General features: G+C 39.6%; 1 protein-coding gene across 1 annotated transcript in view; it reads right to left on the bottom strand.

Annotated features, from left to right (window-relative positions):
* DHRSX (dehydrogenase/reductase X-linked) overlaps positions 1–19529 on the bottom strand; it is a 204402-nt gene extending 184873 nt beyond the window's left edge. The window contains exons 1-2 of the mRNA XM_050331355.1: positions 19399–19529; positions 15924–16069 (exon numbers count right to left, since the gene is read on the bottom strand). Coding sequence (XP_050187312.1) covers positions 15924–15993 — 70 coding nt within the window. The 5' untranslated portion in view covers positions 15994–16069; positions 19399–19529. The remainder of the gene's footprint in view (positions 1–15923; positions 16070–19398) is intronic.
* Between the last annotated feature and the right edge of the window lie 263 nt (positions 19530–19792).

Below are 19792 nucleotides of genomic sequence, written 5' to 3'. Positions count from 1 at the left end.
TTTTAATTATAAGGTGTCCTTTCTCTTACTCTGCCTGCCTTCCCTGTTTTTTGTGCCAACAGCAACTGTTTAATTTGACTTGAAGGAAAGCTAAACAGCTAGACTGAAGTAGTAGATGAATCATTCTAATATCTGATAACTTTCCCAAATAAAGGCCACTCTCTTCAGGAACAAATGTCAGTTTCTATCACTTAACGAGCTTATCTGAGCCCATGTAGTGAGCAGGGACATGCTCATACTGAAAAGCTGATTGCCAATGGTCGGATTTTCAGTGCGTTGCCAAACTGCTGAGTAGTACAGTGATATTCCTGATTTCAAGACAAACTTCGGCATACAGCCTGTGCCTGAGCAAGTGCTGAAGGGTAACATATACATGACTTATTGCAAAAGTTCCAAACCATGCAATCCACCAAAAGTATAAGGTGCTCCTCAGTGGGTCACCACTAGTGCTGGGGCATCTCCTGCTCTTGTTCTGCGCAGGTGCTGCAGGGGTGCCCTTCCCATAGGAAACCCTGGCATTGCCCTTACATCCAGACACTCAGCTACTTCAAAGAAGTGACAACTAAATATGGGTTTTCATGAACGTAAGCACTTGGATACAGCACAGACACCTTTTTTATGCCGAGTACCTCATTAAATTGTCAACTTCCTTGCAAACAGCACTCGCAGTAGTGAAAGCACAAGCATGGGGGATTCTCCAACGACCTATGCTGGTAAACCAGGCTTGCCAGAGCCAAGCGCTCAGGGACATGAGCTTAGACAAGACCAAGCAGCTGTTGGCTTGCACCCAAGCCCTGGAGCCCAGTGCTGAGCCGTCGAGCAGGCACCTCCCTACACCCAGGCAGCAAGTTCGCTGGGTAGCATCTCCCTCTGGAGGCTCTCCCCAGCTCCTGCTTCCCCACACCAGCCCCGGCTACGCAGGAGAGTCCACCCCAAAGCATCATCTGAATGTTAGGCTTGGGTAAACCTGACTTCTTTTAGTGCATTTTAGCAGATGTATGGCTCAAAATAGTATGTTTAGACTTAAAAAAAAAAAAAAAAAAAAAAAAGGAAAAAGAAAAAAGTCCTGTAAAATTAGCATTTTAGGAATTTAAATCTGTTACCTAGTCTGTGAACCTTTCAGGATGGTAAAATGCTACTTTTTTCTACAATTGTGATCATTAGATATGCACTTTTCCTGAAAGTATGGGGAGGATAATGGAATCAGATGTAATTAGAAAGTCAAAGCTGAGGATTTTAAGAACAGAATGTAATGAAAAACAAACATGACAGTTGTCATCACTGTCATAGTACTTGCAGCAATTTTGCTTTTAAATTATCCATGTGTTTTCACCAACACAGAGGATAATCATTCAAGCCATTTTAATTATATTTTTATATTGCTGTCTCATTTTTGTTTGTGTTTCTTCCTTTTACTAGATCTTCGATGGTATCGATACACACTGAAGTTTCTCACTGCTCTGAAGCTACATTTGTATTATCACAATTTTCAAAAACTTGAAGATGATCCTAAGAAAATTGAAAAGATGGAACCAGAGTTTTCACAGAGATACAGTGTCTCCCTCATCACAGGGGCAGTGAAGTGCTCCCTCACTTTTTTTTGATGGAAACCATGGAGCACTCAAATGTATTCAGCATGACAAAAGACTGAAAGGGAAAAATTTCTATTCAGCTTCTAAAATGTCAAATAAAATGTCAGTTAGCACTGTAATAAAGAAGTTAAAACTAACATAAAACAGAAGTACTCTGAGTAGCACATTGCTTTCTAATGAATATCACACATTCAGCAAAACCTCTGGGCTTCAGAAATAATAAAGTGGTGACTGGGTGAAAAAAATCACTGCAGTTCACTGGTAACTCTCAGGAAAGCTCCTTTATGAACTGAATCTTTCTTTGGATACTTCTGTAACTGGACACATTTCAGGACCAAATTCCCTCATCAGAGGATAGATATTAAGATCTCATTAAAGTCAATGAAACCTTTATGGATCTCAGAAGGAAATTTGGCATTCGTTGGTGTTCCGCTAGGGAAAAAGGAGAGTAACAAAAAAATTATTTTTAAATAATGTTGTTTAGCTGATGGAGAGAGACAGACCTTTATAGCTGGTGATCCAAAGTAATTAAATTAGATTATGAATGGAGACCTCTCCTGTTGCCACTCAAAACAGATCTCAGGTATAGCTGCCATTCTAAAAATCATCCTTTATTAATCCAGCATAACAGATCCAGTGGAAGAGTCCCCTGAATATTATTGAAGATGAACCTAAACTAAACCCTGTGTATCAATATTTGTCTTGCAAATGGGGCAAGTGAAATTTGCAAAATACATACTCAATTTTTTAATCAATTATTACCACCCTGTACCCAAGGGAAGTCAACTATGGATCAAGGAAATACAAGACCAAGGAAGCTTCTGACCAAAGGAATCTGCAGTCAAAGCAGACCACTCATGAGAAGTGAGATAAACTATGCCTTGTGATTTCTATTCAGATATCTCATTGGAAATGTTTCTGTCTAACTCCTAACACCTGCCACCTTTCACACAGTCCTCCAGTAAGGTGTTTGTCAATTTTAGTACAAGTGTCTACTGTATTGAAACCAATCTTCTCTTTTTCAACACAGTGCTTTGTGAGACACAATATCAAATGTTTTATTACACTCTAGACATATTATGTTCTCTAACAATTCTTTTTTTTCCTCAGAAAAATATGGATTATCCAATGTGATTTTATCTTTGTAAATTCATGTCTACTGGTCTTCCTTTGCTCATACTTCAGAAATTCAAAGATGTCCTTTTCTCATTTGTATCATTCATTAACCATGGCTTAACATGCAACTAACTGAATGGCAATGGTGGGATTCCTTGCTTCAATATTTTAAAGAATTGCATCCTTTATCATCTACACATTTATTGTCTATTTACAGATTTATTGTCTCTTAGCTAGCTATACAGCTTTTTGTCTTCAGCTGTTTGCCAGCTGGTTATGAATTCATTGTAGAGGATCAGACCATTAGTCTGACATACAGAGTACTTGGACCTAAAGATCATGTGCAGGTCTTTCTTACATAATTTTTTAATACTTGATACAAGTGTTATGCAGTTCTATTGGTACATGATTATCTCACTTCTTTATTCTTTTTAACAGGCCCTGTAAACATCCCATTTGAATTCTCAGTAATTTGGTGTTTATTGCTGTCCTTTTGCTGTCCAATATACTGGAATTCCTAAAGTATTCTGATATTTTTTGTCATCAGTTTCCTTTGAAGTTGAACGGGACACAAATACCTACTGCCCTTTGCATCTTTTCACAGTTGCACCCACAAAATATTGTGCATTTGTAATATAAAAATAATCCCTTGGTAGAATAACAGCAACCCAGAGGGGCAAGTATCTAACCTTTTTATAGATTAGAGCTATGGCCTCATAAAGAACAAAACTGTAGAATTACCTACATCTAAAATGACTCAAATTCCCAAATTATAAGAACACAAAATTTGAACAGTTTAGTATTTTCTTGATACTAACCTTAATTAAATTAGATTTTACAGCTATTGCTATACACTTTTAGAGCTAAAAATATTATCAAGTACAGGATGTTGCTAGATAAAGAAGAGTCATCGTATATAAAATATCTATAATGGAAAGTTTCAGTTGCTGGTACACAGGCTGCCCAAATGTCATAACGAGACAGAATTTACATGTGCAGTTTCTGGACTCTATCAATGACTGCTTCATACAGCTGAAAATCCTACAAAACGTGAAAAATCACCTTTGTGGATTTAATCCTATGCAACAGTTTTGAGTCAGCTCTGAGATAGTTGGAGGTTGAAGCACTTACAGTTGAAGCTTCTGCAAAATTCTTCCAAAAGAAATCCACACTTTTCTGGCAGCTATGTGTGACCAGTATCACTAGTAAATGCCAGCTGGAGCACATCAGAAGAGCCTCCAGACTGCACCTTGTGCTGCCCAGAGAGTAGCCCTCTCATGCTTCCTTATGTATCTCATGTGTGATATGAACCAAAGTCTGGGAAAGTCTCTTTTTAAATGCATTCTCTTGATCCAAACCACTAATGTAGATGCTCTCAAAACCTTCCCCACCTGTCCTCCACCCAGGAACTCATTTTCACCTCAGAAGATTCACTCTGTGCCCTGGATATTACCACAAGTTTTACCCCCAGCATTTTCCCTGCAGGTCCCCAAGGTTTACCCCAATGTTCTTTTGCCTCCCCAAGAGTCTTCTCCATTTCTCCCCTGCAACTGCCCTGCTCCTAAACTTTAATACAGCAATGTATCAATTTCCCCATCAACTTCTCAATGGCTGTTTTTGGCTAGCTTGTGGAAATATCCATTGAACATATTTCAGTGGTTATTTTCAACAGCAACAAATGAGTTGTCACTGACAAGAATAGAAATAAAAGGTAAACATATTCAGATTATTACCTCTTCACATTAAAAGTGAACCTTGGTTAGATGCTATAAACCTCAATCTTGTATTTGACAGTCTAATAATTTCCAACAAAATGGTGTAAGAGAACACATGCAACATACAAGCATGAACATTTTCTATGGCATATGCTTCTGTATGTTTCCATTTTTATTTTTGTACGGTAAGAGGCTCGTTTCCCCATAAATACAAAAAAAAAAGTGCTTGACATAAAAATGCAAACAGACAAGTTTACCCAAGAGGTAACTTTGCTTTAGGATGGATTAATTTGTTCATGACATATTCTTATTCTCTATAAACTTTGCAGAAACCCTAACAGATAAAAACTGTTCCAAGATCTGTGTTTTCACTGTCAGTGCTGCTTGTGCAAAAGCAAAAAAAAAAAAAAAAGGTATCTTGGCAAGACAGTAAGACACCAACATAAGCCCAAGGCTATTCTTTTTTCACATAAATTCCAGTGTCAAAATGGTAGGAAAACCAAAATAATTTTCAAGCTGCTAGAGCGTACTGCCAACTGTAAAAAATAGAAAGACAACTATAAACATAATTATTCAAGTGAGCCCTGTTAACTGACAGGAAGATTTTTGTAGGGCTAGTGTGGAATGTTCTAAACATGGGTTTTTTCCTGATAAGCTTTTCTCCTGTGCAAAGTATCTTACAGAGGTAGTATCAGCTAGGTTGAATTGCTTCCTAGCAGAGTCATGTGAAGGGCAAATCCTGATGTAATTTTTAACTCCATTTCTTCAGGATCTGTGTTAGATGTTTTGCATAGCAATACATTCTGAACGAATCTGCTTGGGTTCAACTTCTATCACGTAAGACTTCAGTCAAAAATCTGAAGGACTGCAGAATCAATATTTGGCCCTCAGGCATGTAAAAGAAATGTTCATATTTGAAATATTTTTCCTTTTGGGACGCAAAGAGGAGAATTCCAAAGGATCACTTGAATGCTGTCCCTGGTCTGTGAACCACCTCAAAAAGTATGTGCCTTGGAAGACAAAGGTGCCTATTACTGTGATGGCACCTGTTACTGTAGCTGCTGCTTTTCCAGGTACATGGCAAAAGAGGGCAGTGGAGCACTGTACATTTCAAAAGTTTAAACTAATGATCCCTGCAGATCTTTTATCTATGTGTCTTTGCTGCAAAAAATTATTACAATACCTAAAAAAACCAATCATGTTGTATTAATATCATGTTGTATTAATAACGTCCAGAGTGTTTAAACAGAACACCTCTTTTGTTTTCATTGAAAACAGCATTTCTCTCCTAGCGAGCCTTATAATTAGTTGATTGAAACCCCATTACCTTCCAAATCTCCAGTCACAGGACATATTGCAGTTTCACCCACTAATGGGATTCTCCATGATGGTTTCATTTGCATTAACTTCTTCACATGCACTCCAGGTAAGCTGGTATTCCTGTCTTTAACATGTCTCTCAAAGTTTAAAATGGCCTACATTAGTTTAAGTGTCCTCACACAGAATGAGTTTTGTTTCCTTTCCTGTGTCACTAACAAGAAACTGTGTTGGTTTTAGCCAATGTACCATGGCCAGACATTGCTTATGTTGGGTGCTTTCTTAATTTATTGGGCAGTTCTACCTTCTGCATCCTTCCCAAGTGCTTCTAGACTTTGTCTGCACCACATCCATTTCTAAATGTGTTCATTCATGCAACTTTAAACATTCAGCAACACCATCTGTTGTTCCCATACTTAAGAAAAGATCTTTAAGGTCAAAGATATCTTCAAACAGTTCTAGTTTTGCATTGTAATATAATCAAATCTGAAGTTTGGGTTTGCTTTGGTTTTTCAACTGGAGTCTGGGATGCTGTTTCCTTTCATTCAAAGCAGCAGTTCACACTTCTGCAGAAGTTGACACAGATAATATGTAATTAAAAATAATAACACATGATTTAAGAGGAATGGTCACAGTGAAGAACCGTGGCCTCTCTATGCAACAAGCTTCTTTCATCTTGTCAAAACCAGCCTTTAGTCTTTCCTTTAAGATGACGAAGGTTTCTAGTCTCAAAATACTCCTCAGGATGGCAGTGCTCTAACCAGATTTATTAGCGAAGCTCTTACTTTACCATTATAAGCCAAAGTCTGGTACTCAAATGTCATTTACTTCAAAATCATGCATTTTATTTAATGGCTATAACATGTTATCACTGTCTCTAATGTTCCTTTGATGCAAAAAGACAAGGGGATATGACAAGTTAAACTTTGATGTGCCACATCCAACCTGAAGTTTAAATTATTTATAAATGTTTGGAAAATTACATAAAATGATAGTGTAGTGATACGTTGCCCATTACCACTACATTCTCAGATCAAAACACAGTAATCACCAACATCATTATCTTATTCCAGAGCAGTTTCAGCTGTAGCTCACTGGACCGGGATATACCGCATCAGCTTATAAGCCTTCCATGGTCCAAGTAGTGGATTCAAGGAAGTGCCCTCAGCCTCCCTGGCTTTGGTTGCCTCTCCTCTAAAGCAAGGGGGCTAACACACGTCTCTTCTGTAAAGTGTTTGGACATCACAGTGTACATAGTTTTTATATTTACAGTATAGAGGTTTGATATTATTTCTATTATTACCGGTTTAGTTCTATTTTTACAGTGATATTGCATTATTGCCACTGCTAGAGTTTTCTGCCTCCAGGGTGCTGGGTCCTGAGCAAACACAAATGCAGGCTGGTCAAAGTTGACTGCCGTTTACATTTGAAAAATATTTTAGAAGTGTGAGACCATCATTTCCACACCAGTGCACTTAAACCTATGGGGAAATCAATAATTTTCTCTACAGTTGACTAGGCCTCTTCCAGTAGGTCTTGCTCGGTGTAAAAAGGCACAAAACACCCTCAAATATAAATAGAAAAACCTTGCAATAGTGCTAACCCGACAGATTGCTAGCTCTTTTTGTGAGATGTTTATAGAAATATTTTTATGCTTTGGTTAACTCTCTGAGACAGAGAACAGCAGCTTTCTTAATGGAAGAAATACTGATTATTCTTTACTTTTTTTATTCATTTTGTTCTTAACTACATAATAAAACAATATAGTATTTTAGTGATGTACCTAATAAGCAATCTAAAATTAACTCTTCCTTTCTCCTCTCCTAATTATTCCTAACTTCCTGATATAAGTTTCTGTATAGATATATATTTAGATTTATTTTTAATACAAAACTATAAATAAGGATTTTTATCATTTGCTTTTTATATGAAATTGTAACATTTGTGTGTATATATATATATATATATATATATACATATCACCATTCAAAAAAACTAAGAGCTGAGCATGTCCAGGTCAGGTGAAAATCAAGTGACTTTCCAAATCTCAGTGTTGTCAGTTATAACACCACAGAGTTCCCATAGTGCTTCAGCACCAAAAGAAGGGCATTCTACTGTCACACATCAAAGCTGAGGATTCTCTTGAAAGAGTGAATGCTCTACCCAAAGGTGCTGAGCAGGAAATGAGACAGGTATGGATGGGACGCTGTCTTGACCAGAGACAAAGTCCATCCAGAATGTTAATTCAGAACTGCCTTTGTGATGGAGTTTATTTCCATTCTCATTCCTGTTGGCATAAATGTAAGGAAAAGCCACAGAAACTTTGCATTGTCAGAAATTCTAGGATTTGCTTTTGCAAACCAAGTGCTCTCGCCCTTCATTTCTGGGGCACTGAGCCAGCCCATGTAATAAACTGTGACCTAACTCTAAGCAAAACAAGAAAATCAAGGTCTGTTCAGTGATAATGGACAAACAAAATGATTACTTTCAATTCAAGAATCATTGGCAATAAATGTGTGTACATATGTGCATATGCTTAACATGTCTTTACACTCATGATAATAAATCCCATTAGTGCGAACCTTAACGTAATAGATATTGCACAGAATGTTTTAAAAACAGAACAGTGATAATTGGTAAAAAAGAATCAAGCAAAATGCAGGTAAATAATAAGATTTACTTGTGTGTTTAAATTTTAAAAAACCTCAACTTATTACATACGAAAAAAAAACAAAATCAAGCTTTCCTCAGCAAGGACTATTATTCAAAGGACGAATTATTCTAGGCCACAAGTGCCATCTGCTACTATTACAGCAAGAGAAAGGAAAATGCAGTCACTTTCTGCCTTGAAAGCGCTTATTCTCCTATCTTGTGATGCTCAAAGGTGATGATAATTTTGCATTTTTCAGTCTGCCCCCTATTAAGGCACAAAATCTGCTGCCTACATGTGGAAAGGGAAATCCAGCACAGGTTTCCAGCAGAACAGCTCTAGTGGGAGAAGGATGAGGCTCGTAGGTGGTTATTGGGCTGCATGTTAGGATAAAGAAGCATGAAGAGACTGTGTCAGAACTGAAATCAAGCATTAGACACCATCCAGCCAATTACAAGAACAACATCTACACTCTTACAACATGAGAGTTCTGAAACTAACTGAAACAGTATGAGAAAAATAAATGGATTTCACAGTTAAAGCAACTGCTCTACTCATATAACTGTAGGTCAAAAAAGAAATGAAGTCACATTACCAGTGCAGGCACCACAGGCTTAATTCAACCAACAACCATCTTAAAAATTGCAAATTAAGAAATGCACTTTACTACAGAGATTAAAGTGCTATTTAATAAAATATTCATTAAACATATTGCTACATGTCTGCACTGGGTCACAACATCAGGTTGTTTGTTAAGGCACATCACTATAAATGTCATATTGTGCACCTGATCTTGTTTTCAAGCCTGCATCAAAGGGCGACTGTAATACAGCATGTCCTGAAGTCACAGTCTAGCTCTACCCTTCCTCTCCTCGACAGACACCGGATAGCCTCTGTCGGGGTAGACTCTTCTCTGTCTTCAAAGAGTCTTTCCATGTGAGAAATGCACATGGGGTTTGCCATTCCCCAGAGGATTTGCCTGACATTCATCCATGCATCCATTCATCCATCCATGCTACACTATATACTAATCTCTTCTTCAAGCATTAGCAAGGTATCCTGCACCTCCTGAAGCACAGCTACCACCAGTACACACCATCAGGATGCTGCCTTTCAGTGAGCCTTCTCCTTGCTGAATCTCACAAGGCTTTACATTATTTTTACAGTCATCATAAGAACCATTTGATTTCTCTAATCATCTAGAGAACCAAAGTGTGTATAATAAGGCTAGTTTGCCTAGCTGACATTCATAAAATAGCAGCAGCATATTCACAAGCTTATCCAGGAATGATTCCTTCTTGGTACATACATGCTGATTCTTTCACTTTCTTTCATGAAATCTCATTACATAGCTATATTTTTCCACCATATAACATGAACATTTATATTTCATGAGGTAACAATTTGCCTTCTAATTTAACAACATTTTCTATAGAATACACATTATCTGTTATTAATAAACATTATCACTTTTAAGTTCTGTGTATTATATCGATCATTGCCAAATCAGCTCAGAAAAGAGTACTTGGCTACATGGGTTGCTGAGTGACAAAGATGGCTGGATGTCATCCCAGCTACATCACTTACTTAGCTGTCTGAAGCCTGAAGAAGGACTTCAACCATTTATTAATGCATATATGTATCCTCAGAACCAAAGCCTTTGCTAACAGAAATTGGCACAGCTCCACTGAAGTCAGCTGAATGTTTGTAACAAATGAACAGCTCCTCCACAGCAAGCAAAATTCTGCCTTCCTTTATGTATCATCCCACATGCCCATAGGATTTTGCCTACGTGATTAAGAGTATGACTCACAATAGTGTCTGCAGTGTCTTCCAAGCCTGTCCCAGCCTCCTCTGTTGTGCTCTACCTTCCTCCTTAGCTGGTCTTCCTTCTGAGGCCATAAGCAAGAGAAGAAACCCTTGGCTGATACTAAAGGTAATACTATTCCATAATACTGTCACATATTTATCCTTGGAACTCACAGCACCTCCCACATCCAGACTCAAGTTAAAAGAATTTGGTGTCAGTGTCTTGTTCCTGGGACAGGAACAGTCAAACTTTTATTTCCTGAAGGCAGGTTCATAGAAGTTCTAGAATAAATACATTACATATACAATCTATTTCTGAATCTATCTGAATACTCTGTAAAATTTCAAAACGGGAATCATCATGTGAATGTAATAGACAGAACAGGACCTTGCTGCTTCATACATAATTTAGTTTTAGAACTAAGAGAGCTTTCATGAACTCACGTAAAAAGCAAGTTTTCTCTTCTCTTCTTTTCTACCTTTAATTTAAAATCTCTCCAGGCTTGTAAGCCCATGAGACAAAAAATTAACATCACTTCAGAAATCTCAAAAATAGCATTTTATGCATCCAAATATGTAACAGTTTTTTTTTTCCTAGGCTCAAAATGTTTTCATTATGATTTGATACATCTCCAAGTAAAAAAACCAACTGAGGTATAGAAACGTGGCTTTCCAAGACTTTAATAAGGTGAGGGGTGGCAGTAACTCTGTGCACTAACATGAGATAATCAGTGTTTCAATCCCCAACAACAGATGCACTGCAATTCTCATTTATTTCAGATTTGCACTGAAAGTAATCACTCTTGATAACTTAGTCTTGTAAATTTGGATTACATTTAGGTGTATAATGAAATGTCAGAATAAAGGGGGGCCACTATCATCTTGTGAAACTTCCCTGCTCTCTCCAGCATCTGCCCAGCATCCAGAATGGCAGGCAGGAGTTACAGCTCCAAGTGCTGAGGAGAAGGATTTTTCTACCTGGGAAGAAAAGGTGCAATGGCCTTTTGCATTAAGGGCCTTTTTCTCCACTTATTATTCTGCTCTCCACCTATATATAAACTGTGAGTAGCCTAGGTATGAGATGACAGGTTTGATGCTGAAGTGTTCCATTCCTGTGAGATTTTTTTTCTCTTCAAAGCAGTTCAAATTTAAGCCAGGCAATACCTGAAAATCCTACTGTACCAACTACCCATGTGGACATTACACTTAATGTAACAGGCTTTGTACAGCTGAAGACAAACAAAAAGTAAGATAAAAATTGGACAAGACTATGGAAAAAAATTACACTACACAAGAGTATGCCTAGCATGGTTATATTATTGTCAGAGCAATGAAACTGAATTAATTTCCAGTTCCTAGAAATGTGCTGGAGTCCCCACAGAGGAATAAGAATTAAATAGGCTAGAAGTACATAGCGATTTTTGTCTTCTACCTTCAGGTTGCTATTTTATGTGAAGGTTTCGTTCTCCATGTATAAGCACAGTGACCATTCTGCTGTAGTGATGCACTGTCATGTATCATTTCAGCTCCAGACCATGCCATATCCACAAGTGTTGTGTAGGAACTGTAGATGTAAAATGTTCAGCATGACCTACCAAGAACAGTCCAGTTCTGTGCCTCCATCCTTTTGGTTTACCAAGGCAGCACACATAAGGAAAGAGTGTGTAACAACAAGCCAGCCAGTACTCATTCCAGTAGAAGACTCTCCAGAATACATGGTTGATAGGATCATACAATCCTAGGATAATTTAAGTTGGAAGGGACCTCAGAAGCTCTGTAGTCCTCTCTACTAGTCAAAGCAGGGCAAGCTTTCAGGTCAGACCATGTTGCTCAAGAGGTCTTGAAAAAAAGATCCAAAGATGGGAGACTGCTCAACTCCAGCTTTCAGCAAGCCTCAGCATAGGAAAGACATGGACCTGCTGGAGAGAGTCCACAGGAGGCACACAGGAATGACCAGGGGAACATATCACCTCACCTATAACAGACTGAGAAAGATAAGGTTGCTCAGCCTGGAGAAGAGAAGTCTCCGGGGAGAGCTTATAGCAGTTTTCCAGGACCTAAAGGGGGCTACAAGAGAACTGGAGAGGGACATTTTACAAGAGCATGTAGTGATAGGACAAGGGGGAATGGCTTTAAACTGAAGAAGATTTAAATTTAGAAAGGTTTAGATTAGATTTTAGGAAGAAATTCTTTACTGTGAGGATGGTGAAAGACTGAAACTGGTTGCACAGAGAAGCTGTGGATGCCCCATTCCTTGCAGTGTTCAAGGTCAAGCTAGATGGAGCTTTAAGCAACTTGCTCTACTGAAAAGAGCTCCTAGACAAACTCAAACACAAAAAAGGAAACCTAAAGAGAGTGGAAACAAGGATGTGCACACATTGCCCACCTGTGTTCCCCCCAAAAAAGTTATTTAGTTCCTCAACCTTCTCCATATCCTGGGAAACCACCTTCTGGAGAGGAGTCACATTTTCTTTAGTCCTCCTTTTATCACCCACATATCTATAGAAGCTTTTTTTGTTGCCCTTGATGCCCTTGACATTTCCAACCTTATCCCTGGCTGCTTGGGCAATTTCAGTGAATTCCTCTCAAGCTACCTGTCCTTGCTTCCACCCTTTGTAGGCTTCCTTTCTGTGTTTGAGTTTGTCCAGAAGCTCCTTGTTCAATGCAGGCCTCCTGGCATTTTTGCCTGACTTCCTCTTTGTTGTGATGCATCGCTTCTGGTCTTGGAGGAGGCAATCCTTGAATATTAACCAGTTTTCCTGGGCAGTTCTTCCCTCTAGGGCTTTATCCCATGGTACTTTACCAAGCAAATCCTGAAGAAGTCAAAAGTCTGCTCTCCTGAAGTGCAGGGTAGTGAGCTTGCTATGCACCCTCCTTGCTGACCAAAGGATCTTGAACTCCACCTTTTCAGGGCCACTGCAGCCAAGTTCAGTCATGCTGTATCTGTCACTAGAAACACATACTGATGAGTGCCTCTCTGTGTACTCAGTGTCCAATACCAAGACTTCATTAAATTCCCACTTAGTTATCATCCCTTTTAAGCGTGCCAGAACGGTATTGCAGTAGAAAATAAAAACAACTCATTAGAATAGAGATTGATCGTAAAATTATTTTAAGCCCATTTATATCACAGAGAATCACAGAATATTCTGAGTTGGAAGGGACTCAAAAGGATCATCTCTTTAAGTGAATGGCCCATATGGGGATCAAACCTACAACCCTGGTGTTATGAGCACCATGCTCTAACCAACTGAGCTAATCTCATATACACATCTCACAAGGATGGTAATGGCAGTATCCTCAGAAGTGCACTAATTATAAGAGCTCTATAGGAAACATGCCCTGCAAGTCAGTTATGTCACATACAGTTTCTATGATGAGCACAACTTAATGAAGACCTTGTTTAAATTTTGCTGTAGGTATCACAGTGAGTTTGTTGGTTATTCATTTAACAGGGTTCACAGCATATGCAACTCACCACTGAAATGGTAGAGCAAAACAGCAAATAAATTTTTCTCTGTGTGTTCAGGTTTACTCCAATATGCAATAAATATGAAAGAGATTATTCATTCAAAAGGCTTTTTTTTTTTTTCCCCAGCCCTTGGGGAAATACAGCCCTTGAAACACATTCCTATATTTCATGCAAACACAAACATTTTTTTACACAGGTTTTATATAAGACACCATAATACCAAAAAGCATCATAACCATGCAGCAGGTTTCCCTGTGCGTAAGTTTTAACACTTATAACTTCAGGGAGGTTCTTTCCTCCTTTATACTTAAAGACATAAGTACAGAGGATGTATTACATCAAAGATTTGTACTTTTGTAAGAAGGTGTTGGCTATGACTGTTTTTAGCCAAAATATTACGGCTCTGCTATCTTCTCTCTGAGATGCTTTTTTCTCACCTATATTTCTTGGTCATAATAGGTTAATTACCTAATAGGATTTTTCCCTAATAAGTAGGGGCTTTGTCTCTTTGAGACAAATGGAAAGAACAAGACATAAAATCTATTTGTTATTAATGTATTTCTTCCAGCCCACAAAACCTGAACTCATTTTTTTTTCAAAGTGAACAGAGCATTAGCATTTTCTTTATAGAATTTATTAATTTATTGCTTCAATATATAATATCACTCGTGTTTGATCATCAAGTCCTCGGGAAAGCATCTGCAACACTATTTGTTTTCAAGTAAACACATTTTGGGCATTAATAGAGTCAGGTTTCGAGGATAAAGAAATAAAATCAATAAAAAACATGTAAAAATTCCCAGCTTGTTCTATCAAATTTGTTCTAGCAAATTTCTAATTTGATCACATAGATTGTACAAATATGTGTACATATACACACGTCTATTTGAACATATTTGTATATCAATATGTATATACACTTTCTGTAAAGGAAAGTGGAAATTCTTGTGTTGTGAGAGTCTCATTTTCCTTTGCATTAGCTGCACTCTTTTAAAATTTGAACACTCAGGAATCTCTCTTCATCTGTCCTGATATAACATTATTTCTTCTTTTTTTCCCATTCCTTCTTCTTTCTTTATCAGTCACAATTTTTTCCACAATTTCTCCTTCATCATAATCCACATTCCAACTATGTTCTAAACCGGAACTCTGAATGTCACCTCATTGGTATCCTTTTTGTATGATTAAATGGCTTATGAAAATGTCAGTAAAAATCTTTAGTATTCCAAAGTAGTACATCAGAACATTCAAAACAAGGATATAATTCTCAAAAGCAGACAGTGTTATGAGCCCCTCCAAGCTGAAGCTCAAATTTTCTCACTTAGGTAAAATTTTAGAGCTATCAGAATGCCTCTAGCAAGAGCAGATGCTGCTGTGCAACTACATGAACCATATTAGTAATTAATAATAGCATTTAAAAGCAACACATAAAATAAAAAAGTCTGTTTTAGAGGATATTAGGATATTCAACTTAGTTGAATGTAGAACAACAAATAAGCAAGTGTGTGCTGCTTTCCAATACACTCATCATTTTGTCAGCCTGCTTCAGGAAAATCAATCCGTGCGCTTTGTCCACAAACACACTAAGTCACAGTTCAGAGGGTTAATGCTTAGGAGGAAAAGGAGAAAACACTCATGCATCAAAGAAAAACTGGGGAAAAAGTTATCTTTTGAGAAAGGGCAGTGGAACTTTCCCCTGTGTTTGAATGCCCAACTGCAGCCCTGATGCGGTGCCCTGCAGCAGGGAGGGAGCAGCCAGGCGAGCATTTAATGGCACCTGACGTGTGCACAGTGCCTGATTTTTAAGTGAAGGGCAAATATGCATGTTCTTTATAACTGACGTACACCACCACCAAGAAGCAAAGATATGGCCTGCTCACGCTGCAGGTTTAATACTCTTGTTACAGTGACACTGTATTCCCTAACACTGCCCCAAAATTTGTCATTTAAAGGGCCCTGACAGTTTCTAGTGTTAGAATCATGGTATAAATTGTACAATTAATCTCAACAATCCCACCTCCAAGCTGTTTATAAACACACAAATCATGCCAACTGCTTGTCACGTAATCAATAACCTGAGGCTCACAGATTTTAAGGCCACAAGGAACAACTATGATATCACCTTGCATAGAGCAGACAGTAGAAAATCGCTCCTAGACCAAGCCCTCTCCCAAATGGGGCTGGCGCTGCATAGGGCAGATCCACATGTCCTGCCTGACAGCAGCCTGAAGGTTACTCCACTTTACACTCACCTGGATGGGAAAAAGTACAGCTGAGCACTCCTATGACACAAGGACATCTTGTGGATGCAGCACTGGCCATCCTTGGACCTTGGCTAACCTTTCATCTCTGCGCAGACCCTCCTATGCTGGAATGATCTTCAGTGCTCATTTTAAGCCTGTTTTAGGGAAATGGTATAAGATGCACAGAGGGCATAGCATGAAGACACTGATTCTTATTAATCCATTTTTTGAGGAAGAAACTAAAAAATAAGCAAACCTGTGATGTTCATTGCCCGGTTACTCTTACATGCCACTTACAGAAAATACTTAATAAGTCTTCAGAGAATTTGCCTGAATAGGGATTGAGTAAAGAATTACTTATCCAGAAACATACTGCACATTTAAGTCTGATGTGACAAGGTTCCTGGGATCATGGTATATAGTATGTTGCCTTGCAGTAGGACTTAATCCATAACATTCATTACAATTCTGCTGATAAAGCACTGGTAACTTCTTCACAGAGTTTTTCACAATAAAAAGGCAAAGCTTTGAAATATCCTTTTACACAATTCTTGAACAGCCTATTAAACTGCTTTTGGACTAAAAACCTACTTTCAGACCATGACATTACTAATTTTTGCAATACAGCGAAGATCTCTCTTGGCTCAAGTAGGAACACAATAATAAGTTGTCTTTGCCTGGTGTTACAAACTGTCTCATAGCAAAAAACACAGGTGATCTATATCTACTGCTGCTACTATACTCTGCATCTCAGTTGCAGATATCACCTTTGAATATATTAAGAGAGAGTAAGCTGGTGAAAATTGTTCAGCTGGGGCAGGAGCAGCTAATAACACCAAATTTCTTAGCAAACAAGTAAATAAGTACAAAAATAAGGCTTGTAGGTACTCCACTGCATCTGATTTCATCCTTTTTACTGTTTTAATAGCTCTCTCAACTTCAGCAACATCACGCTGTTTCAAATTCACGTACTAATCTGCCAAATACCTTTCTGGCTCTGTTGAAACCAACTGCAAAATTCTACACGGAGCTCAGCAAGGCCAGGATTTCATTCTCTTCTATCAAGCGCCACAACAATAGGAAAAGGTGGGTTTCAGATCTGAAGGGGTTTGCATATGTAAATACACAATAATGAATACATACAGTATTGATCCAAGGCCAACACATCTGTGACTTCAACTACAAATCAAATTCAATACTGCTCATCATTGGTCCCCTTATTTTTAAGTTGTATTAGACTGGAAAATACCCATTTGTGTTTATACAAATGCCTATATATATATTTATATATAAACACATATATGTTTACCTTATTTAGAATAAAAGCTGTTATTAAAAAAATCATTCTACATCTTGTCTCCTAGAAACAATATGTTAAAAATAATAATTAGCCAGCTGGAAACACTAATGGTCAGACAATAACTGGACAGACTATTTCATGGTTTCTGCTATTATTAAACTGATGAACAGCAGTTATGGTGGGTAGTATAAAATATGTTTGGTCATGTCAACACTTCAGATATTTCAATCACCCGCACACATATATCTTGATATTTAAAGTTTTATGAAAGCCATATTAATTTGCCACATTCCATGCAGTTCTATAAATAACAGCTTAAAACACTGGGTTACTGTGAAATAATTAACACTAAATGGCAAAGCCTCTATAACTGTCTCACCCGGCTAGCTCCTGCTAACTGGGAGAGGGGCAGAAGGTGTTTACCGCTGTTAATTCGGAAGGGAACATGTGACACAACCTGACATGTCAACGTGTGAAGAGGTTTTTGCCACTTAGGTAAAAACAAGTGTACTGACTGGTGAAACTGCGAATAAAAAAGATAAAGAAGAGGACTTAGAGATTAATTTCTACATAATTAAACACACAAGGGAGACAGAGCTATGGCCATTTTTAAATGCCTGTAAGAGTTTCTCCCTCCTCCTCCCTCTTCCTTTGCTGTTCAGAGCTGTTGAGTAACAGACATCTCAGAGCGGGCACCGGGGAAGTAAACAAATGCATTGCTACTGTAGTTGCAGGGCAAGGAAACATTGATGTCACTGCTGTTATAATCACATTAGTAGCGTGTGTTAACAGTAATGTCATGTTTGATCAACTAGTCGGGTCAAAAGCCCTTCAAAACACAATCTGAACAGAAGCACAAAGCAAAATGGCAAGAGAATCGACTTCCAGTTCCCTCCCATATACAGACCTCCTGTTGCAAAGGTGAGCTTTCGATCACCAATACTCAATGCCAAATCATCCAGAACCATGCAATTATACTTTACACTTGGCTAGGTTTGCATTCCCCCCCTTTAAACACGACCTGTTTTTTTCTTATTACCCACTGTGTACACACACCCACATCCTGCAGCATCCGAATACATCCCGCCAGGGATAGCACATGCAGTGAGAGTTTGCTCCTGTTCCCGATAGCTTGTGTGTCAAGGACAAAAACAGTTACAGCCCAAGTGTTTAGGACCATTTTTCTTTGAGTAGGTCTTTTCCACTTTAAACACAATGTGTTGCTGTCTCTCTGCTTCAGCACAGGATATTCAGTACAACCAAACAATAAGAGTAAAAACAGTCAACAACAAATTCTCTCAGGTGGGAAAACGGGTGGGCAGGATACATCCCCTCTTGTGTCCCAACATGCTCGGCACAAACATGTTCATCAATTGTGTACTTTTTTATCAACCTTTTCTGACACTGCCGAGGTTGGGCGTATGGTAAACCCTTGAGCATTAACCCTTTTAAGGGAGAGTAGCACGTAGGAAATGCAGTGTCAGTGACACCAGACAAGGTCTGCTACCATCCAGAACTTCCCATGCACATTTTTTGTCATATCCCCGCTTCCTTCCACCAACCTTCCCCTGCTGAAGGAGAAACTTATCCCGATTCACATCCCCTCCCCGAAGTCTGCCTGCTGGCACTGGCCGGATACCTGACATCTTTCCCTTCATTTTCCGTAACTTCCCGATTTGCGCCCGGACTGATGAAGCGTTGGCTTTCCCCCATCCCCTGGGCTCACCTTTTCGGTCTGCCTGGCGGCGCAGTCACCGCCTGCATACCAATGTGGGGCCGCAAAGGCAGCGCGGCCGCCCGCCGCCCTCAGGCACCCGCACCGGCCCCCGCCGCTCCCGCGGGCGCGTTGCCTTTTGCGCGTTGTCACCTCTCGAAAATTAAAGCGGGGAGGCACGGAGACGGGGGCAGGTACAATTTATCCCGTCCAGCAGGACGGGTCCTGCATGGCCCCAGGGGACACGCATCCTTGCGTGCAGTAGGCACTCGGGCACGCACATCCACTGGTGTGTGTGTGCGCGCAACGTCGGGCGCCTGTGCCACATCCATGTGCGTGCCTGTGAGAGGGAGTGTGCATGTGTGTATGTGTGTGCTGTGCGTGTGAGAGGAGAGCGAGCGGACTGGGAGGGAGAGAGGCAGCCCCACTGCACCCGCGCATCCCCCGCGCCGCGGAGAGCAGAGACTCACCGGGTCACCCTGGTCTCTGAAGGTCAAGCTCAGGTTGGTTTCTTGATCGCAGTTGTCCTCCGGGCTCTTTCGGCTCGGTTCTTTTCTCCCTTTTTTTTTTTTTTTTTTTTTTTTTTTTCCTCTTTTCTTCCCTTCCCCTGCTCGGCCGCGGTGGCGGTGGCTGCCGCCCGGCGGGGCTCTCGCTGCCGCTCCCGGCCCCGCGGGGTGAATCCCGGCTCCTAAACCCTGTCCCCGCGGCGCCGCTCAGATCCCATGGTCGCAATCCACATCGCGGCAGATGTACCACAGAATCACGTAGAGGATCAGCAGGATGGCGAAGATGAACAAAGCCACCAGGATAGCCTTGGTCACCGGAGAGATGAGGGACTGCATGTCACCCGCGGACCGCCGCCGA

The sequence above is a fragment of the Myiozetetes cayanensis genome, unplaced genomic scaffold (genome assembly GCF_022539395.1).
Source record: "Myiozetetes cayanensis isolate MyiCay16 unplaced genomic scaffold, myiCay2020 scf5-8, whole genome shotgun sequence".
NCBI classification, from domain to species: domain Eukaryota; kingdom Metazoa; phylum Chordata; class Aves; order Passeriformes; family Tyrannidae; genus Myiozetetes; species Myiozetetes cayanensis.
Note: the sequence above shows the minus strand (reverse complement) of the source record. Positions and strands in the feature narration are given on the sequence as shown.